At 39.3% G+C, this 23,507-nt stretch overlaps 1 protein-coding gene across 6 annotated transcripts in view; it reads right to left on the bottom strand.

Annotated features, from left to right (window-relative positions):
• The window catches only part of tenm2b (teneurin transmembrane protein 2b), a 368,733-nt gene that overhangs the window by 16,633 nt on the left and 328,593 nt on the right, over nucleotides 1-23,507 (bottom strand). For all 6 annotated transcript variants that reach the window (XM_055181247.2, XM_055181248.2, XM_055181249.2 and 3 more), the window contains 13 exons: nucleotides 22,712-22,906; nucleotides 22,026-22,226; nucleotides 21,541-21,726; nucleotides 19,709-19,855; nucleotides 13,156-13,366; nucleotides 12,913-13,032; nucleotides 12,571-12,832; nucleotides 9,967-10,234; nucleotides 9,530-9,673; nucleotides 6,120-6,372; nucleotides 5,911-5,931; nucleotides 5,365-5,597; nucleotides 1,276-1,430 (listed from right to left, as the gene is read on the bottom strand). In XM_055181247.2, coding sequence (XP_055037222.2) covers nucleotides 1,276-1,430; nucleotides 5,365-5,597; nucleotides 5,911-5,931; nucleotides 6,120-6,372; nucleotides 9,530-9,673; nucleotides 9,967-10,234; nucleotides 12,571-12,832; nucleotides 12,913-13,032; nucleotides 13,156-13,366; nucleotides 19,709-19,855; nucleotides 21,541-21,726; nucleotides 22,026-22,226; nucleotides 22,712-22,906 — 2,396 coding nt within the window. The remainder of the gene's footprint in view (nucleotides 1-1,275; nucleotides 1,431-5,364; nucleotides 5,598-5,910; nucleotides 5,932-6,119; nucleotides 6,373-9,529; nucleotides 9,674-9,966; nucleotides 10,235-12,570; nucleotides 12,833-12,912; nucleotides 13,033-13,155; nucleotides 13,367-19,708; nucleotides 19,856-21,540; nucleotides 21,727-22,025; nucleotides 22,227-22,711; nucleotides 22,907-23,507) is intronic.

The following is a 23,507-nucleotide window of genomic DNA, read 5'->3' as shown; positions in this document are numbered from 1 at the left end:
ACTAAAAGTCGCTCCGGAGTATAAGTCGCATCAGTCAAAAAATGCGTCATGAAGAGGAAAAAACATATATAAGTCACACTGAACTATAAGTCGCATTTATTTAGAAAATTATTATTCTTTTTTGGGGCATTTTGTTTGTTAAGTCTTTCTCCGTTGTCTTTAAGTTAATGTTTCAGTAGTAACAGTTTTTTTCAGGGGTAGGCTACAGGAGCAACATATAGCGCCCCCTCGTGGCTGTAGACGGTAATGTTTTATTTTGGTTCATGTTAGTCAGTATGAATTAATTTTGACATATAAGTCGCATCTGACTATAAGTCGCAGGACCAGCCAAACTATGAAAAAAGTGACTTATAGTCCGAAAAATACGGTATATCAAATTCAACCAATGGTGAGGCTTAACGACAAAGATAGGATGACGCGGGAGGCAGAAAGTATATCTCTATCTGAAATATTGCCAAAGACGGCGTTACAGGGATGCAGGAAGTATGGCATGGGAGACCCAGCGTCTCATTCCCTTCTCAGGGAACAAGAGTTACATATGTAACCCAAAACGTTTTCATGTGTCAAACACAACTATGCAAAAAAACATTTTGGTATGAATCAACATTCGCAAACAGAAGATGTAAGCATTTAAAGCGAACAGTTTAGAACGTGTGCTTAAAAAGTCTAGAATTTTTATTAAATTATCCTACACTCTTGCATAAAATAAATTCAAGCACTTTCAATGACCTGTATCTATGTATGTATATGTTCAAAAACTTCCCAGGGCCTTGATTTATTTCCCCCAGATTCACAAACTTTCAAGGATTTCAAGGACCCGTGGGAACCCTGCAAATGGGACACCCTATGCTCTTGTGGACATAGGGGTGGTTCACAATTCGCATCTAAAAACGTGCAGAAAACATGACAGTGCTGCTTCCTCTCTTTCCAATGTGCGCCTACATTCAAAATAACGTATTTGCGCGCTAATGGACATACGCACGTGGCCGCCATTGTGAGTCCAAAAGACCGCAGGTCACATGAAAAGATCCATTTGTGTTGTAGCTATAAAGTTTGAAAACTTTAATGATTGGTCAGTTGTATATGAGTACATATAGGAGACTTCATATAAAAATACTGTCGGTCTCTGGTATTTATAAAACATTTTCTATAAGACTAGAGTATATTTATAGGTTATAACATATATCTAAATAATGCATTTTAATAAAGATTTTATTATGAATACATTTTTGAGAACCACCACTGACGTCACAGAGTAAGGAAAATGTTTTTTACCTGGCTGACGTCCATGCTGGAGTCACAGCTGAGGGGTCTGACTGCAGTCAGGTCATTGGTCTTTATCAAAGTGGAAATAATGCCATTCTGATCCACTTTTCGAATCATGGTGGCATCCACGAAATACATTAAGCCGTTCTTATCTACTGCGATACCTACATGAGAGAATCAAGAATGAAGAAACTCATTACTTTTGCATGAGAAACTTCTTAGGCTTGATTAACACTGCAAATCTTAAAGCCCAATTCCAATTTATTGCCTGTATCCAATTTTTTTACATCATCTCTTAAAAGCGACTTGTATCCGATATTAGCATTTATACTAAACACTTGGCAAAACAATTCAAGGTAGACATACTGACCCGGAACAGCTTAAATCACAGAGGAAGTAAAATGTTGCGAAATGCAATGGACACAGACAAAATAATTATACAAAATTATAAAGCTTTATTTCTGTACCAACGCATAAAACTTCAACATTACTCCACTAAGCGGAGCCGTCCTCTATTGCGCTGCTAAAAAGAGTCATGTGATCGCGGGTGGTGTCCACCTGAGTTGATGTCATTTACCAGCATCGCATTTTTGATGACACACGACACGTCTTGACATGGGAATATGTAGTCGGTCTGTTCGCATTTCAGACATTTATCCATTTATCAGATTCATATCCAATTTATTTCCACAAATGAATGAGGCCTGAAACCAATTGGAGAATATCGGATTTTATGCATTTTTTTCTGCCACTTCTGTGCCACTTGAAAAAAAATCAGAATTGAATCACTTCAAACATGCAGTGTAAATGCGGCCTTAGATGGCCCTTAAGAACTTACTGTTCATGTAAAGTGCGACAAGAATTGCTAGAACATTCATGAGAATTATCAAACGCTTTATAGCAGAATGCTTTCATCTGAAATCTCAAAGATATTCTCATAAGAGCAGTTCAGATGAGTTTTTCAACTACAGTAAAACTCGTCAATGTCACAGATATCACTCCTGACTCTCCCAAAGAAGATTACGGCTCCCCATAGATCTGCTTTGCCTTTCTCCTATGCTGTTCCAGGTGGAAAGATGTTTTTTGAAAAGGCAAATAATTAGTAGTCGGTGGGCGTAGGAGCAATGACCTGGAAAAGAGACAGACGCTGTGATGCTCGACTGCAGCAGTCAAGATTCACGCTGTCACGATGATCATGTCAGAGTGTTTTTTTTAGATTCTGAGATAAGGCCGAGTGGTCTGTGAGTGCAGTATGGTAACCTTACGATCTCCGTTTAACTTCCGTGTCATTTATTTTCCTCACATCATCAGGACATGCTATGGTTCAGGAATGATGTTTAGAGAATTACAGGTTAGTGCAGAGCTGCAATTTGTGACATCGTAGAAAGTGGCAATGACAGAAAATTGCCTGTGGGATTAAGCTGTGATAGTTCAGGGGAAATAAAAAGGTGATTTAGATGTGATCATGAAGTGTGGATGTTGAGTTTTGTCTCGTGTGTGTGCTAGCTCAGTTAAAATTCAGTATTTAGTATTTTTAAAGGTGCAGTATTATTTCCGCATTATTAGGCAGAGCTAATTGCAATGCTTTCTCCTAACCCTAACTAACCAATATCACTTGGTTCATGATGCCAAAAAACAACACGTCCAATTGAAACTGATCCTACAGCTGCCTCTGCACTTTAGCTGGTGTACTGTTATGCCCCCTAAAGGCAAAGCGCAGTAAATACACATTTGGTCAAAACTGAGTTAAAGGGGACATTTCACAAAACTTTTTTAAGATGTCAAATATATCTTTGGTGTCTCCTGTGTACATATGTGAAGTTTTAGCTCAAAATACCTCATAAATAATGTTAAAATTGCCACTTTGTATGTGTGAGCAAAAATGTGCTGTTTTGGGGTGTGTCCTTTAAAATGCAAATGAGCTGATAATGCAAACACTGATCGCCATGATGGTGGTTTGTTGAAATTTGAACTCAACTATGCTGTCAATTATTTTCCCTCTCTCTCTGCACTAAAGGGCAGTGATGTGGTTGGATAGTGCAGGTTAAGGGGCAGTATTATTATAACAAGATCCCCCTCTGACATCACAAGGGTAGACAAATTTCAATGACCTATTTTTCACATGCATGCAGAGAATGATTCACCAAAACGACGTTACTTTTTCATTTTTTTAGGTTGATAAAAGCACTGGGGACCCAATTATAGCACTTAAACATGGAAAAAGACAGATTTTCATGATATGTCCCCTTTGTAAAGTGTGGAGTGATACTCCAGCCAAATATCAAAATCACCCCGTGGTTTTCACACCCTAAAGCAATGTGAAAATAAATGTTCAGACACATTGGAGTTTTAGTAAATGTCCTTGCTCTTCCAAGCTTTGTAATTATAGAAAACAGGGATCAGGGAACAACAACTGACTTTAAACCCCCAAAAACGTGCATCAATCCTTCACATAAGTGATCCACATGGCTCCAATGGGTTAATAAAGGTCTTTTGAACTTAAGAAACTATAATAACTAGCATCTGGTAAAGATGCTATCTTGGATTCGACATCAATGAATGCCCACTAAGCTAAAACTCTCTCATGAAGTCCAAGATGTCCAAGATGGAGTTGTTACCGGAAGCTAATTATAACAGTTAATAAAGTTTGAAATATGGATATTTTTCTTACGAAATCACATAAATTACCCACAGAAGACCAAATGTACTTTTTTTGGGTTTAAAGTCAGAAGTTGTTCCCTGATCCCTGTTGTCAACCATAAGCTTGGAAGAGCAAAGACATTTACTAATACCCCATTCACACAGACCTTTGGTCCCAGAAAAAACACGTAAAATTGCCAGATAAGCGTCTGTGTGAACACAAACATGTCCCGTAAATCTTCTGAGATCGTTGTCGGAAAGAGGACCTAGTAAGATACACGTAAAACCCTCTGTGTGAACAAGAAGCCGAAACAATGCCGTAATGGGCGTATCGTAGTGAGGACGCACGTGTCATCCCAACAAAAATTATATTATGGTTCAGCTCTTTAAAACGAGAGATCAACATTCACGATGAGAAATGTCACAAACTAGATTGAAGCAGTTATCTGGAAATGATAAATAAGACACATATACAACGCACGTTCCGTAGTGAGGACGCGTGTGTCATGGCAACATGAAGTCAGTTCAACTCTTTAAAATGAGGGATTAACACATTCACGACAAGAAATGTCAGCACACTGGACTGAAGCAGATATCAGGTAAGTTAGCTCGTCACTTACTGCGTTGAAACGGAGATCATTCAGCAGCATAAAAGAATATCGCATCACATGCTCATTTAAGCTTATAATAAACAAAAATGCCTGCGTGTCATCCCAACAAGATATATTGTTCAGCTCCTCAAAAGGGGGGTTTTAAATGCATATTAACAATCACAATAAGAAATGTCTGCAAACTGTATTAAAGCAGAGATCAGGGAGCTCAAATATCCACTTTGAAGCTGAGATCATTCACCAGCATAGAACTTTGCGTTCACGCGCTCCTTTATAATCTTATCATAAACAAAAATGCACGCAAGTGGTTTCTGGAGAGAGAAATAATAAATAATATGCAAACTTCAGACGCTGCGTAGATGAAAGGGCAGGACTTTCAATAGGTCATGCGTCTTTCTGGGACCTTGCAGATGCCGGCAAATCATTGCAGTGTGAATGAACAAAAAAATCTAACGATCTCGGAAAATTCCAGGATGCATTTTCCGTGTATTTTCCGGAATGTCTGTGTGAAAAGGGCTTAAAATAACTCTCAATGTGTTTCTCTGAAAGATGATGGACATCTGTATCTTGGATTGCTTGAGGGTGAGTAAACCATGGGGTCATTTCGCTATTTGGCTGGAGCATCGCTTTAAGGCTTGAAATGGGCTTTGTGACAAAGTCTCCTGGTTCAATTTTATACCATTTTAGAGAGTGTTGAATTTGCCCGGCTGGTGTAAACAAATTTAAGGCATTTTTCTCAGTTTTAGTGTTGGTGTAGTTACTGCACTTTGCCTTTGTAGGGCAGTGGTAGGTCTAAGTATTTTACACACAAAAACAACAAGAAAAAAACTGGTCTTTATTTCTTTACCTCTTGGGCTCATTAGTGTGGCCTCCAAAGCCTTGCCCCCATCACCACAGCGAGCCTCATCAAATGGGACACACTGCTCGCCCGTGCCTACAACCACCTCAGCGTTATCCAGCAGTGGCCGTGCCCCGTTCAGAGCATGCACCCGGTAGATCTGCCGAGAGTTCGTGTCTGACAGGAACAAAGTACCTGACACTGGATCCACCGCCAGGTAGTACTTATGGCTTGGACTGTTGCTATGGGAATAAGCAAATGGGAAATTGTCTCTTAATAAAATCCTCTGGCAAACAGCACGGTTACCGTGGTGAACATGATGAAATGTGAATAGCTCATTGATGGTAAGATAATTGGAACTCAAAAAAGTAGGCATGTTGATATAAACAAAAATACATAGTTAACGAATTTGCACGTAGAAAGAAAAGCAGGACACAAATAAAGTAAATTAGCTGTCAGTGATCTTAAAGTATTGCATGAAGGGAAAGAAATAAGCAATCATGATATAAAGAAAGGATGAATAGTTTCACATTCATATGCATTTATTTTCATTACCTGTGTCTCAGATCTTTATTCCTTAATGGAGCACAGGACAGAGAACAAAACAAAGAATGCGTTACTAAATGTAAACAAACAAACAACCATTAAGTGCATGTAGAAAATATTTCATTTATGTACAAAAATATTATCGCCTACTTTTACAATCCAAGTCCAATATTGCTAGATAACATTCTGTTTTAAGTATATGCAAGCAATCAGTCTACCTGAGCTCCAGTACAGCTGTCGTATTGAGGGACGGATAGACCCTCCTCACAAAGTTAAGGTCACCCACGTACAGGTTGCCCTCTCCGTCACAAGCTAGTGCCACTGGTGCCAACAGTTTGTTGCCTTCTGCCATCCCGCTGCAGCTTGGGCAAGAGATGCTGCGTCTTCGTCCGTTACCCATAATGCTATTGATGATGGGGGGCTGCTGCTGGGACAGGAAGACGTTTTCCCCACTGCCCTTGTGTAGGATGCCTGCAGGAAATAAATCAAAACATTGCAATTTCATATATGGCATGTTTCTGATGCTCTATACGCATTTGCAAATGTACGGCATCAATTTCTAGACTCTGACATGTTAATTGCATTTCATGATCAACTGCCTGAAACCAGCAGTCATTAAAGACCTCATAATCATCAATAACGACCAGAAAAAATCTTTGGTTTCTTAAACGCATGGAATTTTCCCCCCCCGAATGTAATGATGAAATTACAAGTAATAACTGCCGTATTAGTGAACGTGCGGATGTTATTTTATTGTCTGCTGGCGTGCCCTCATTGAACAAGTCTCTCGGGCTCAATAAATAGTATTTCTTTTAACGTGGACCTCTACCTTCCTATCTCCTAATGACGGGAAATAAGTCTTTGGAGGAAGTAACTTTGTTGTGGTAAAAGCCAAAGGATAAACAGGATTAAATAATGGATGTTTTTCTGGAACAAGCTTCTAAGACAGCATAGCGATAGCTCATTCTTTCATTTGTGCTATTTTATATAATGTACAGTACATATACTTGCATCAGTCGTGCTTTTGGCCGTTGCATCATATCTCACTGTTTTTCAGAAGCTCACAGCATAAACGTTGAATTTTAGGATGTCACATTAAGACTTTAATAATAGTTGAGCTTTTTTCAATGCGCATGAACCCCACAGCGTTCTGTTCCAAGTTAGATTATTTTTAAAGACAAACATGTGTCCTATGTGTATGTTTTTAGATTCCTTCAATGCAATTTTAATATGTTCAGCCTCATGGTGCGTTCACACCAGACGCGAATGAAGCGTTAAGCATGAGTGATTTACATGTTAAGTCAATGCAAAGTCGCGATAGACATCCTGCGGTGCGATTTCGCGAGAATAAGCCGACGTGAATGATGCCACGTGAATTAAGCATTTCGGGCGATTGACACGGATAACTCGTGATTCGCGCAAGTTGAAAAATCTGAACTTACACACACTCACCTAAAGGATTATTAGGAACACCTGTTCAATTTCTCATTAATGCAATGGTGTAATGGGGATGTTTTTGTGGCACACTATAGACCCCTTAGTGCCAATTGGGCATTGTTTAAATGCCATGGCCTAACTGAACATTGTTTCTGACCATGTCAATCCCTTTATGACTACCATGTACCCATCCTCTGATGGCTACTTCCAGCAGAATAATGCATCATGTCACAATTAAGCTCAAATCAGTTCAAATTGGTTTCTTGAACATGACAATGTGTTCACTGTACTAAAATGGCCCCCACAGTTACCAGATCTCAACCCAATACAGCATCTTTGGGATGTGATGGAACGGGAGCTTTACGCCCTGGATGTCCCACAAATCTCCATCAACTGCAAAATGCTATCCTATCAAAATGGGCCAACATTTCTAAAGAATGCTTTCAGCACCTTGTTCAATCAATGCCACATAGAATTAAGGCAGTATAATCCTTTAGGTGAGTGTATATACATATTGAGAATACAAGCTAGCTTAAGCCGGCAAATTGAGCATATTCACTTCTAAATTTCACATGCAAATGACGCAAATTTCACACACAAATGAAGCGAGTTAACTCAAAAAGTTCATGCTTCTAACCAGGCCCGGAGTGGGTAATCGGGAGAACCGGGAGGATTCCCGGTGGGCAGCTTCACTTTTGGGCCGGTCGAGTTTTTTTTTTTTTACATTTGTCACGTTAGTGAGTCTGTCTTCTCTTAAATGACACTTCACACGTTTCGCATTGACACTGCAGCGCGCAGCCTCTGCATGGGTTGTACCATGTGAAGGAGTTTTCCCCTCCCCTCCTATAGAGTTGGTTCGGTCCATAGCACGTCTATTCCAAAACTTTTCTCCAGTAGGCTGGGCCGGCGCTACCATAACAATACGCGTCTGAGAGGAGGAGGGCGTAAAAAAACAGGTTGAAGAAAAAAGCCATTGTAGGAGGATGCTGCCAAATGTGCCAAACTTACAGATTTATTTTCAAGAGGACAAACAAAAGTGACAACAGGTAACTTAAAGAGAAATACGCCTAGTAATGATTAGCATTAGCAACTTAATTATTCGGCTAATACCGTTTTCAAACTATTTACAAGCCAACATTTTTTTTTGTTAAAATATTAACATTTTGTGTATACATGCGATTCATAGACTTTGCAAATATTATGCAAGCAGTTTCTGAGCAGCAGATAAGCCAGTTCCCCGCTGAAAACGAGGATGCCATGAGTAAACAATATGAATTAAAGTTATTTAACCCTCAGGTTGTGTTCAGAACCATATAACACCTTTTGTGTTCCCAGTCAAAAATGAGCAGCCTAAAAAAAGCTTATAAATCACTTTTTATACTATATATTTACCCAATATTGGATTCAATATTTTTGTCAAATTGTTTTCTTTTTTAAATTAGGACTGGGTTTTATATTTCTATTTGCACCTGATTAATCATAGGCGTCATAGCATTAGCAATGCTAATAATTTATCAACCTTTCCTTGTGGAATAGACTCTAAACAGGGCTGGATTATTTTTGACCCATAATGGGTAAATATTGGACAGAACACGGGTTGGGTTAAAATTGACCCAATGCTGGGTTGTTTTAACCCAACTGTTGGGTTATTATAATCCATGGTTGCATAACAACAACCCAACATTGGGTTATTTTTAACCCAGCATTTGTTCTGTCCAATATTTACCCATTATGGGTCAAAAATAACCCAGAGTGTAGAGGAATATTTTTGTTAACTTCTTATCTTAAGTGAAATATTATTTAACTTTTAACTTATTTGTTGAACCATGATATTAATAAAAACTATAGTAAGAGCTGAACTGTTGCTTTATTTATCCAATTTGAAAAAAGTGCTAATTTGGAATAACACTATGGAAAAAGTGGGCCGGTCTTGGGCCTGAAACTCCCGGGCTGAAAAGTGGCCCCACTCCGGCCCTGCTTCTAACTATTATTCGCTTCATTCGCATCTGGTGTGAACGCACGGACTGTAATCCACTATTTGGATTGCCATTAACACCCAACATGGATCCAAAAAAGCCAACTATTTCAGCTTATTTGTGTAGTTTTTGTTGCTATAGTTTAGAAGTTGATGTTTTTATGGTTGATTATTGGTGTCACTTTCGAATCCTTGTGGTGTGTTTTATAAACCTACCGCTGCGAACATTCAGCATGTGGTGTTTGTCTAGAGACCAACCGCCCAAGTTTGATGGGTTAAGCTCGTACCCCTGCAACACAGCCGTTCTCTTTTCCCACAGGACCTGACTAGGACAGGTTTCGTACTCGTATCCCACAGAAACTGTAAAAGGAGAACAAACGTGAAATGAAAGAGCAAATGACAGAGAGAGAAAGAGACACTTGGAGGAAAGCAAAGCTTTGCTATCTTAATTAAACACTCCATCACGGAGCGGGGACATAACAATTCATTAGCTCACAGGAGGAACTTTATGCCGCTGGCGTGGACCATAATGGATGAGAGACAGACAGTCTCATTAAACTCTAAAACTATCTGTTTGTTGTGGCTCAAATGATCAGAAAGCACGGGAGAAACTACAATAATGTACATATTGTACCTAACCATGTCATAGTTACCTAAAGCCTCGGTTAGGCCATAGACCCTCTGTCTGTAGGCATCAGTCTTATCCCAGATGTAGGTGTATGCGAGGTTAGGGGACGCGTGGAACCACTTCTGGAGAAGATGTCCCTCCACGGCCACCATCAGATGCACTTTGGCCAGGTTGAGAGGTACTACTGCTGGGGTCATGATGACTCTGAGGATCGAGAGGTAGCCTGAGGTCCTGGAGCTCAGATAGCAAAGTTTGAGACTGGTGCCGGGAATCTCAATCTGCTCGTGAAGGGCCTGGACAGTAAAAGGAATGAGAAGAAAAAATGTGGGTTAATGGCTTGTCTCTATTATTCAAGCGCTTGCTAAATGCTTTCCGCAGCTGCTGTTATGGCCTTGAAGAGAAGATAAGAGAGATGCAAAGTGAGCAGTGAAGAGAAACGGTGATTGAGAAACGGTATGAGAACACAAATGAATGAAAACGAGAAAATGGAGATTAAAAACAAGAAACCAACTGGGAGAGAAGACAAAGTAATAGACCTTAGTCAGTGCACACAGCAAATAATGATTGTTTGTGAATAAATATTGACTCTGTGAAGGATAGATGTACATTACATGGATTTGAGTGTATTAAGGTCCCAAGTCACATTTTTTTGTAATCAGGATTGTTTTTAAGATGTATTTTCATTATGCATCAACAATAATATTAAAAACAATACAACCCATCGAACAGACAGCACATCTATCTCTCACAATCTTGTTGTCATTTGCAGAAAATATAAGAAAATATCCATTAAAGGACAAGTTCGGTATTTTACACTTAAAGCCCTGTTTTCAGATTGTTTATGATAAATTCGAATAGTTTTGACTGAAATTTGGACATATGATACTAGCCTGAGAATTTCCGGATGTTTCTTGTTTCACCTCCCACCTCTACAATGGGTGTATAGGTACACAGGACAAATTCTTCTTAAAATGCATTAAACTTTCGTTTACAAAGACGTGAAACTCACCGAGTGGTCAGGAGTGTTCACTGATATGCTCACACAAAAATCGCTGCAAAAGATGCTTTCCAACAAGTTTTAACGTAGTTTTTGTCCAACTCCATTGACTTGTATTAGATGTGCTGTGAGGTACGTTATTACTCCGCGCCGGGAACGTTGTTTCTATTCCTGCAATTGGCAAAGTCAGATTATCGCCACCAACTGGGCTGGAGTGTCTATTATTCAAGCTCTCAGCGGAAGAATATACGGGTGTGAGGCGTTTGGAAAAATAGGTCCACAAGTTTACAACGAATGCTAAAACACCTTTTGGAAAGCATCTTTTGCAGCGATTTTTGTGTGAGCATATCAGTGAACACCCCTGACCACTCGCTGAGTTTCACGTCTTTGTAAACGAAAGTTTAATGCATTTTAGGAAGGATTGTTCCAGTGCACCTATACACCCATTGTAGAGGTGGGAGGTGAAATAACAAACACCCGAAAATTCTCAGGCCAGCATCATATGTCCAAATTTCAGTCAAAACCGTTCTATTTCATCATAAACAATCATGAAAACAGGGCTTTAAGTGTAAAATACCGAATTTGTCCTTTAAGTCCACTAATGGTGCGTTCACACCAAAAGCGGATGAAGCGTTAAGTGCAAGTGATTTACACGTCAAGTCAATACAAAGACGAGATTAGACATCCTGCAGCGCGATTCGTGCGAATTACGCAATTTGCACAAATGCAAAAAACACGTTTGGGTCGTGTGACGTGCATAACGCATCATTCACACGAGTTGAAAAATCTGAACTTTGGCGGATATTCGCGCTGCCTTAACCAACCAGGAGCTTGCTCTAGTTGTGACGTGATTACGACGTAGTGAGCTGAGGCAAAAATTCGAAACAACAATGAAGGACAAAGTCATCTTTGCTGTACCCAGAGCTGTACAACCAGACAATTTGGTAAGTTGTAAAAAAACGCTGTTTACTTTTAATTTGAGCTATACATATACATATTGAGACTACAAGCTAGCTTAACCGGCAAATTGAGCATATTCATGTCTGAATTTCACGTGCAAAAATGTTCAAGCGTCCAACTATCCTTGAATAGTGCGATTTAGGGCGTACTCACATTATCCAAACCAAAACGCGCTCGGGTGCGGTTCACTTGGGCTCTGGCAAGGAAGGCTATGGTGTGATCGCAATCGCGCCTGAGCGCAATTCAAAAGAAGAGACGTCAATTGCGCGATCACTCACCTTCATCTGCCTCTGTAAAAACCTTTTGATGCGCGCAGCAAGGTTTACGTGAATGTCCGAGCTGCACATGTGACAGATCAACTAACCAATATTATGGCATGTAAAAGGGCTGTATGTCATCGCGCAACAAACGACTCCAAATAAAAAACACAGACTTAACATTGCGATGGGTTCCAGAGAGCGCTTTACTTCCTGCTTTTTTCAAAACAATCGCATCCTAATGACGAAAGCGCGCCCGGGCTCGGATCGATAAAAGTACAGTGTTAGTGCGTGCATCTGGGGAAGTAGGAAGGGGGGACAATAATATGAGTGTGCCATTAAATGCTTCATTTTCACCTGGTGTGAATGCACAATAAAAAAAGAAGAGCTACTTTGGAGCAAGTATGTGGCACACCTGACTCTCTGGCAGAATATGTCTTTCTGAAGGGTTGGAGCTGAAAAAGGACGACAGTGGGGAGGGTAGTACGACTGGATCCGGCCTGACGAAACCACTCAGATCACAGCTGCCCATTATCTTCTCTTCCGTTTGGAGCACCACAGTGTCCATGGCATAAAAGCGATTCCAAGGAAGCCACACAGTGCGGTCCTGACTCCGAAACGGAGCACGCTCGAACCTCAGAGTCAGAGAGCCTCCACCATTGGCTACCAGATCAAATCTGGGAAGAACCAGCATGTCTGTAAACACTAAAGCAACATCTTTGTAAAAAATTGAATAATTTCAAGTTGTGATACTCACGTGCCATCTTGCCGGGTCATGGTGTAACCATAATGAGGGAACTTCACAAACGTAATGTTGACGCCTACCAAAGGAGTCCCATCGGATGTCAAAACCTGACCTCGAATCAGTGATGCCAGGCTTTACACACACAAATAAGGACACATGCAAAATAAGAGCACATAAACACAACCATAAGAAACAATTTACACATACAAATTGTGGTGTACTTGTACATCTCAGCACAAAAAAGATGAGATATACCTGGCATTGAAAGGGTTGATTCCTGGAATGATGTGAGTGCTGTCTTTACCCACAAGCATCTTAATTCTGTCATAGAAGGAAGGGACTTTTTGGACCTCAGATTGGCTCTGTTGAATGACCTGGATTGGGTCACGTGATCCACGGCACAGAGGATTGGTCAGACAGGAGCTCTGCGTGCAGCAGTCCGGATCCATGCAGTCAACCAGACCATCTGAGTGGAGAAACACCCTGGGTTAACATTTTAATTTGCATATTTGCAGTGTCAACAGTCATGATTAGATAAAAAGTGATGTCAAACCGACTGAATTAAAATAGCTGTTGCTTTAAATAACCGCTTGTCTCGCGCTTCTGCGTCAGTGACGCAGTAACTCCTTAACCTAGGGTTAAAAGCGAGGTTTAGAATGAAGATAAACCGGGGTTAAACGCACTGTGAAAAGCCCTTAAGGTGTCTGATATGTTTTCTTGAAAATGAGCATTTTTATCAGACTCTTATATTAACAGTGAATGAGGAGAGGACAGGAAAGTACAGGGAGGGAGAGGGGTATGGGATCGGCAAATGACCATGAGTTGGGAATCGAACTCGGGTTGCCGAAAGTGCAAAAGCACCACATGTCGGAGTGCTACCCACTACACCATCGACTCCGACAATGTAAACGTTTTTTGACAAATTTTTTTAGCAAAACCCTCTAAGTACATGCAGTCACTCTTTACTGTCCTTTCTGAATAAAGGTAAAAGGCTCAAAAATGTGATCAATATGCCAATATATTTGGTGAACCTTCCTTTAACTGGGTAAAAAAACCTCCTTGAAGTGCCATTGTTCGTCCAACATGTTTATCCAACGGATTCTGTCAACAAAGTGGTATTTGCTTGAAAGGCCTGAGGATGGGATTAAAAAGATTTGAAGCGAAAATATTTGATTTGTAATGTCACATAACTGGATTATATATCTGCAATGCCCCTCGTGCTACTGTCTTGCTGTAACGACAATGTCACACGTACACTAACCTAAAGAATTATTAGGAACACCATACCAATACTGTGTTTGACCCCCTTTCATCTTCAGAACTGCCTTAATTCTACGTGGCATTGATTCAACAAGGTGCTAAAAGCATTCTTTAGAAATGTTGGCCGATATTGGGATGCACATCCATGGCACGAAGCTCCCGTTCCACCACATCCCAAAGATGCTCTCTTGGGTTGAGATCTGGTGACTGTGGGAGCCATTTTAGTACAGTGAACTCATTGTCATGTTCAAGAAACCAATTTGAAATGATTCAAGCTTTGTGACATGGTGCATTATCCTGCTGGAAGTAGCCATCAGAAGGATATGTACATGGTGGTCATAAAGGGATGGACATGGTCAGAAACAATGCTCAGGTAGGCCGTGGCATTTGAACGATGCCCAATTGGCACTAAGGGGCCTAAAGTGTGCCAAGAAAACATCCCCCAAACCATTACACCACCACCACCAGCCGGCACAGTGGTAACAAGGCATGATGGATCCAAGTTCTCATTCTGTTTACACCAAATTCTGACTCTATCATCTGAATGTCTCAACAGAAATCGAGACTCATCAGACCAGTCTTCAACTCTCCAATTGTAGCCTCTTTTTCATATTTGTATTAGAGATGAGTGGTACCCGGTGGGGTCTTCTGCTGTTGTAGCCCATCCGCCTCAAGGTTGTGCGTGTTGTGGATTCACAAATGCTTTGCTGCATACCTCGGTTGTAACGAGTATTTATTTCAGTCAAAGTTGCTCTTCTATCATCTTGAATCAGTCGGCCCATTCTCCTCTGACCTCTAGCATCAACAAGGCATTTTCACCCACAGGGCTGCCACATACTGGATGTTCTTCTCTTTTCACACCATTCTTTGTAAACCCTAGAAATGGTTGTGCGTTAAAATCCCAGTAACTCAGCAGATTGTGAAATTCTCAGACCAGCACCAACAACCATGCCATGCTAAAAATTGCTTAAATCACCTTTCTTTCCCATTCTGACATTCAGTTTGGAGTTCAGGAGATTGTCTTGACCAGGACCACACCCCTAAATGCATTAAAGCAATTGCCATGTGATTGGTTGATTAGATAATTGCATTAATGAGAAATTGAACAGGTGTTCCTAATAATCCTTTAGGTGAGTGTACAGTTTACAGTATACTTGTCAATAGCTGACATAAAATTTCCAACGACAGCCATGTATCATTAATGTACATGCATGAATGTCATTTATATAAAATCTAAACCTAATCGAATGTCTAAATATTTATATTTACATTTAGGTATATAGCAAATGCTTTTTTCGTCTTACAACAGTGACAGCAAAGCGATTCATCACAGGAAAGCAATAATATGAGAAGTGCTATACAAAGATACTCACAGCTTACAAAGTTTCAGCATTCTTGTACATTTAATATCTAGAATTTGTATGTTAAACTTGATTCATCACACTGCAATATACTGTATATGCAAGGTCCTGTTTTGTGGCTTAAAAGGGAGATTTCACCAGACTTTTTTAAGATGTTAAACAAGCCTTTGGTGTCCCCAGAGTAAGTATGTGAAGTTCTAGATCAAAATACCATATAGATAATTTATTTTAACATGTTAAAATTGACACTTTGTAGGTGTGAGCAAAAATGTGTTTTTCGGTGTGTCCTTTTACATGCAAATGAGCTGATCTCTGGCAGTGCCGTGGGTGGATAGTGCAGATTAAGGGGCAGTATTATCCCCTTCTGACATCACAAGGGGAGCCAAATTTCAATGACCTATTTTTTCACATGCTTGCAGATAATGATTTACCAAAACTAAGTTACTGGGTTGATTCCTTTCACATTTTCTAGGTTAATAGAAGCACCGGGGACCCAATTATAGCACTTAAACATGGAAAAAGTCATGATATGTTCCCATTAAAAAATCTGGTCACCTTACTAGCACACAGAGTTTCTCTAAGCGGTTTTGAAATACCAGATGGTTTAAGGAAACTTCTGAAGTCTCTCAGTTTGACTGCCATCTTATTCTCAAAGCGTGTACTTCTGATGAACCCTTCTCACTTTAAACCCCTGAGCTGCTTTGATGTCAAAACAGAGAGTCAAATAAAAACACATCATAAGTCCTTATCATTACAGCAATGAAAATGAACAAGCCTATTATTATTATTATTATTTATCTCTTTTGTGCTAATGAGCTCATCTCATAGAAGTGACGGAGAGATCGTATGATGCTCCAGTTTATCTCTCATTTCCCTGGTTTCACTTTTAAAGAACTTACATCAAAGTCACGGAGGGCATTGCACACGCCCCTGAGAGCTTCCCATCCTGTTTCATCTCTCTCTCTCTCCCTGTTTCTCCTTGTCTCACATTCACTACATTTCTCACAGTGCCCTGTACATACACAACCTTTCAACCATTTTCCCTAAATGGGTCTTTCCTGATCCGGAAACAAACACACAAGCGCCCGCTGCAAGAGACTTTTGCTCCATGTTGTTTAGACTTTTGCTCTCTGATCTTTGTGGTTTTTGTAAAGTAACACCTAAATAAAGCGCAAACAAATTGGAGAGGAAAAAGAAAAAAAAACATTTGGAAATCATTGGAGCTAAGGAGTGCATATTATAGTTTTTTTAAGTGTGAATGATGTGCTCTAATGAATTAGAGAGGGAAAAGAAAATGAAAGATGAGTATGAAAACATCTAAATTATTCTGTATTGGTTTTGGGTAGATGCTGCTCAACATAAGACTGAACAGCCGAGGAGGTGGATGCTCTTATATAATCAATCTGTCCCGGGACAGCTTTACATCCCTCAACTCTTCAGAAGCATCACCTTTCTATACAGATGATTTCAGCAGCTCAATCCATCTGTTCACAGTGTCCTTCTCATAAACCCTCACAGTAACTCTTTTTCATATCCATATATCAACAAATCTCATATAGTAAGATCTTCTTTCATGAGTAAGGCGAGAACAGGAAGGCACTGATAAATTCATTTAGTGGAAGACAGTGAACCGGTGAGAGACGAATAATGGCTGCTACTAAAGAAGGATGACTGATAAATCTGATTCATATGTTCATATGAAAAACAAACCTGCAAAACCAGGTCATTAAGATTATGATGGTAACAACTATAAAAATAGGGTTGCCTATAATTAAATGTGTTTCCAAGTATGATAAACATCATAAGTAAAGTGGTGATAGAGAAGTAGGGAAGAAAACACGGAGAACTGTTACTATTTGCAATACTTTCACAACAGGCTTTGCCATTTATTTGCAAGTGAAGAATAGTTTAAACTATAAAAAAAAATTCTGGGGCACTTTGTAACCAGGGGATTGTATGAGGAAAATATATTTTCCCATTAAAATAAACCTTGAGAAGTTTAGCTATGAATTAAATGGTGTGTTGGCTCTTATTCCCAAATAAACACACACAACCCAAATTCCTAATTTCATGTAATGTTGATTCACGCATTAATTTGAGCCAAGGGTAGTAATAAAGAAATGTACAATACTATAGTGAATTTATTGTAGAAACATTAATTACTGTTCTGTTCACTTAAACTCTAATATAAGTCTGCTACTTTTTATGTTTACTGTGCTATGATTTTTATAATGTAAGCCACGTATTTCCGTGTGGTTAGTTTTTTTTTAATGCTTAGCACAGTGTATTTCAGATCATCTAAAAGTTATCTATTTCTACCACTTCATAGGCACAGTTTACTGAAAAATGACCAATTCAGTCCTAAAGGATTTGTTTGTAATGCTTGATCAAGCAACAGTAATGCTAGCAACTTATGTAACACTAAATTATGAGTGCACGCTATATAGACAGACATCAGAGAAAAAAATATAAAGTGCTACTGATATATAGGCACTTTAAAACTCATGGCTTAGACCAGGGCTAGTCAATTGGCAGCCTGCGGGCCAAATGCGGCCCTCCAATCATCTTTATCCGGCCCGCTGGTCATCTTTGTCTGATTTAGAATCATCGGTTACTTTTACCTTTCCACAGTACATGACAAATGACGGCCAATAAAGCAGAAGGAGAGTTAGAAAGGGGCTGCGTGGGGTGACAACCATCTGCGTAATTTTTGTATCCAATTTGATATTTGAATTCATTAAAAAAAAAAAACTTGTGCGACTACACCGCATGTGACACGCCCGACGAGAAGTGATGTATTTCAGTGCGTTACAATCAAAACACTGTGTGCAAGGTGAAAATTATTCAACTTTATCAGTAACACTTGAATCCTTTAAAAATTATTGATTACTGATGAGTAAATAATTAAGTATAAATATATTCGTAGATTAAAGGCTCTGGCGCTAGAATGACCTTCTCTTCCATGTTGATACAGATTTACTATTAAACTGAAATTTTATAACGACTGCCACTAGGGGGCGAATTCTGACAGTCGCATCCGAATGTAGTGTACAATGGAAAGGTGGTTTAGCTTATATACCTTTAAAATATTAAAAAAGAAAACATTAATTGCAATTTTAGTCATTAGGGGAAGACTGACTATATGTTTTCAATACTTGAAAATTGATGAAAGTTAAACAGTTATAAACAAAATAACTTTAAGAGCTCTGCATTAGTTAGTGCTATACAAAAATATATGTGTTGATTATTTACGCTTGCACTTTTTTGTGCAATGTTCATAGTTGAACTATTAGCATTTTACTCTTGCAATGTTAAACTGCAATTGTTTTACAATATTAAAAAAAGCAAATATGAGTATTTAGTAATAAAAAGGCAAAATACTGGATAGAGGAAGAAAAAATAGAGTATATTTTTTGAAAATGCATTTAATATATTTTTAAATATATATCCTAAAACAAAAAGTAACAAAAACAACATATTAGGGCTGTAACGATTAATCGTGCAAATGCGCGTTTTCTCAATGAATGAATTTTAATGAATTACGATGAAATCCCGGCACATCCGAATGCCAGGGGGCGCTCTCGTGCAGAAACTCCCTTTGTGCCACAGTAGAAGTAGCTTTACAAACACTACTCCAGGAAATATCTACAGGAATATTTATATCGCTGTTCTTCAAACTGTTTCAGGTATTTTCATGATTATAAAGAATATTTTGAATGATTTTGTTTAACGAGTGTTGCTTTTTTAAATGCATGTTATAAACGACTCTGACTCATAATGATTTTAAATCGGTAAGGACTTCCTACTGACCAAATGCCGTAGTACACGCACAAGCTGTGCATGAAACAAAGAATCGCAGCCTTCAGACATTTTTAATGGGACACGCGATTTAATCTTACATCTCTACAACATATATAATATAGGTAAAAGTAAAAAATATATAAAAGGTAAAAATAGGGGTAAAAGTTTGGCCCACAACATATTTACAATTTTTAAATCTGCCCCTTTACGAAGAGCAGTTGGCTTAGACTAACAGAACGGAAAAAAATAGGATGAGAATTTTCTTAAAGATTTGCATCTCATCAGCTTATTTTTTGAAATCTTGACAGGCATAATGCATATAAGTCTAAAGAGGACAGACGATAAGATTACTGCCTTCTACGTGCATGCATGTGTATCCTCCTTACCTCCTTCATTGTCTTTATTGTCATTGCAGGAGGTCTCCATGGCAACATTGCAACCCGGACCTCTCCAACCAGTGTGACACTCACAGTGCCAGCTGTTCTGACCCATGATGCATTGCCCATTCCCATTGCACAGGCCTGGACAGCCATCTGGTAGAAGGGCAGGGAGAGATCAATTGTGTAAAATTATAGGGTTTCAGCAAGAAGAAATCAACTCACATTGGCAGAAAGGAACCCTACTCATTAACATTAACACAAGCATACTAACACATACACAACAAGAGCAGAATCCATTAGTATTCTTCTTACAGCTGGACTCTAGAGCTACAAAGTCATTTAATATTTGTATGGCTGCGGATCACAGACAATGAGCGCTTTTAGTTCAAAATAGATCTGATTCCTGTGAATACAGTCTTAGATAATAGTATCTTTAGTCACATTAATGTTACAATGTGCTAACAAACACATTTAGAAAAGCTTTTGGGTGATTCTCGCGAAATTAGACTTATGAGGTGTCATGAAACATTTTGATAAAAAAGTAAATGCAAAGTAAGAGTATCAAAAGAAGAAGCATGCAGTTACAAACATCTCTTCATGTACTATTTTGCACATGATTTCAAATGACATCATACAAACCAATTTTGTTGTTTTTTCCACATTTAAGGGGAACATTTTCATTACAGTAACATGTCCATGACTGGAGTTGGGTTCTTTGACATGAAAAATATTTATAATTAAAAAATCTAAAAAATAACAAGCTTCAGTGAATGTTATACCATAAACATTTACAGTAAGGAATCATGTGGTATTTGGTGATCATTGGTAAATGTAGAGACAATAATTAGGAATATAAATGTGTCCAAGAAAAATTCTCTCATCCTCCGCAACAATTTTCAATCATAGTTTAAAGGTGTAGCGGAGGATTTTCTTGAATTTTAGAAAAGAACCGCCTTCTCCACTTTTAAAAAAAATTCAATTGCGCAACACTCCTGATTGACAACTAGGAGGACCAATAGTCTTGATGATCCACCCGGAAAAAGAAAATCCTCCACAATACCTTTAGGCCCCCAAGGAACTAACATTTTCAAAAATGTTGGAAGTGACATATTTGACCGTGACACTCAAGATGGCTACCAGGTAAGCAGTTCTTATTTTTTATCTCCAGATAAAAATTTAATTTTGTTTGTCATAGCACATAGACAACTTTTTAGTTCTCATTACCGAAACATGAGTTTGTAAATGCATATATTTAATGTAATATCGTGTTGCGGTAATGATAATTTTTATAATCTAAAAAAATTATATCTAACATTTTTTTTAGTAAGTTCAGAACTTAATCTTATATGTGAATTTTTTTTTCTGATGCTGGACACTGAGATTTCGTGAGAATGGACACTGGATTTCGTGAGAATCACCCTTTTGGGTCAAATTAACCAGTCAGTCAGTGGCTGTGGGTGGGGCTTTGTTATTGTGACATCACATTAACAAACGAATCAAAACAGCATGTCTAACGAGACTGCTTTGGTTTAATGAGAGGAGTGGTCGGATTTTTTAATTGTTCACACACTGCCAACACATATTTTTGTCCAAACGTGGATTTCGATTAAGTGGATTTTGCATAATATGTGCCCTTTAAAAAGCAGTGTTTCTCAATTGCAGTCCTCACGCCCCCTCCTAGAATGTTTTATATGTCTCTCCTTATAAAACACTGAATAAAAAGTGATGTCACATGATGATTGCTCTGCATGGCTGTGCATGAAGTCAATTATTGATTTAAGAAACACTGTTATAATAGTTTAGACAAAAAGCTTTTTACTGTAGGTGTGTGTATTTACCGATGGTGCAGTGTTCTCCGTTCCAACCCTGCTCACACTGGCACTTGCCGTCTCTGCAGGTCCCGTGTTTTACACACTGTGGGCTACACAGTCTTTGGTCACAGCTTGGGCCTGTCCAGCCCTCCTCACAGTGGCAAACACCTCCAACACACAAACCATGACTTCCACAATCTGATGAACATACCTCTGCAAAGAAAGAGAGAGAGAGAAAGAGATTCATTATTCTCAATCATTCTGCTACATGTATTATTGTTTTTAACTTGCTTAATTTAGCTTAAAATTGTTCACTTTACCACTGATACACGCAACAACTGTAATGCTTTGCCAACACACATATTGCACGTTTTTCCTTGCCAATAAAAATTGCATTATGTATAGTAATGTTGCACAGCATGAAAAATGTGATGGCTGGTTGAGCAGATGGATGGAAATGATATATTCCAAGACATCACAGCACAGTTTCAGATGAGATCACCACAACACACCCGTGGAGCAGTCAGGACCCATCCAGTTGGGTTCACAGTTGCAGAGGCCTGTGTCAGGACTGTAGGCTCCGTGGCCATTGCACTGATCTGGGCACTGGGCTCTGGACACATCACACAGAGGCCCCGACCAGCCCGGCTTACAGTGACACTGACCCGACACACAGCTGCCGTGTCCAGAGCATCTAGGGTCTATGCAATCCACTGCCGAAAGAGAAAGAGACAAATACTTCAGCAGCATCTTCTCCTCTTTCCTACAGTAATATCACCTCTAGGATCTCTCCGCTTTCATGAACATGTTCTCAAAGACTTTGTTTCTGCACAATTTTTAAAAGCCTGATCAATAAACTGGATTTTAGTACTTTAATAAGGTTTATTATGCATGTACCGACACGCTTTTATAGCGGCCAGCACAAAGATTTGAAAACTGAGATTCTCAGAGAAAGAAACATTTGTGAAAGTGCAACATCTTTGAGTATGTGGGGGTGTGTTTGTGTTGAAAAGACCTCATGATGTAGTGGTGATTGACCAACAGGGCGTTCAACAAAACACTAGGAAAATAAAATTTTAGGACAACATACTGTTGTTTACTCAGCCAATTATGTTTGGTTATCTGCCATTGTTAATCTACAATTTCCTTTGACTTCATGTATTTGTGAAACTGTGAGTCGACCTCTTTTGAGCCGTACCTTCCTCGCAGGATTCACCGCGGTAACCTGCTTCACAAGCACAGCTGCCCTGGGTGCAGGTCCCGTGACCGCCGCAGCTGGGGTCGATGCACTGCCCCTGCGCCACGTCACACTCCAGCCCTTTCCAACCGCTGTAGCACATGCACACCCCCTTGCTGTACTGCCCGTTCCCGCTGCACAGCACGGGACAAGCCACTGCAGAGACCGGAGGATGCAGGTGGGAAAACAGTTGAGGGAGGGAAGGACAGAAAAGGAGGACGTTCGAGAGGAATTAGTGAAAATCAGCTTCATTAAGAGAAGTTCAGGTATGAAATGTAAGATTAGTTAAGAGAAAATGAGATACAGTTATATAAAACAAAAACAAATCCAGTGTTAAACAAAACATACAGTAACAGTAGCTGCGTTTCCATTACAGATTTGCACAAAACTTTAGCGTTATTTTCTAAATGTCAACTAAAAACTATTACGAAATGACGGCGTTTTATATTAACAGATGATATGCGAATGAAACGTAGTCTTTCCAAACATCACAACGTCGAATGATGTTGGTAGGGTTGCTAATATGGTTGCCAACTGTCCCGTATTAGCCGGAATGTCTCGTACTTTGAGCCTAAATTTTTTGTCCCGTACGGGACGTCTCGCGTCCTGTTTTTTGACTGCTATGCTGATCTAACCAGTGACTGATACAACAGGCTTGTTCGACTTCATGCGGCGTCACAAGAACCGAGCGGCAGATAACATCAAAATCCATCGTGAGGAATTCGAGAAATTATACAGAGAAGACTGTTTTCGAAAC

The sequence above is a fragment of the Misgurnus anguillicaudatus genome, chromosome 9, assembly GCF_027580225.2.
Source record: "Misgurnus anguillicaudatus chromosome 9, ASM2758022v2, whole genome shotgun sequence".
Taxonomy (NCBI): domain Eukaryota; kingdom Metazoa; phylum Chordata; class Actinopteri; order Cypriniformes; family Cobitidae; genus Misgurnus; species Misgurnus anguillicaudatus.
This window is presented reverse-complemented; position numbering and strand designations above follow the sequence as displayed.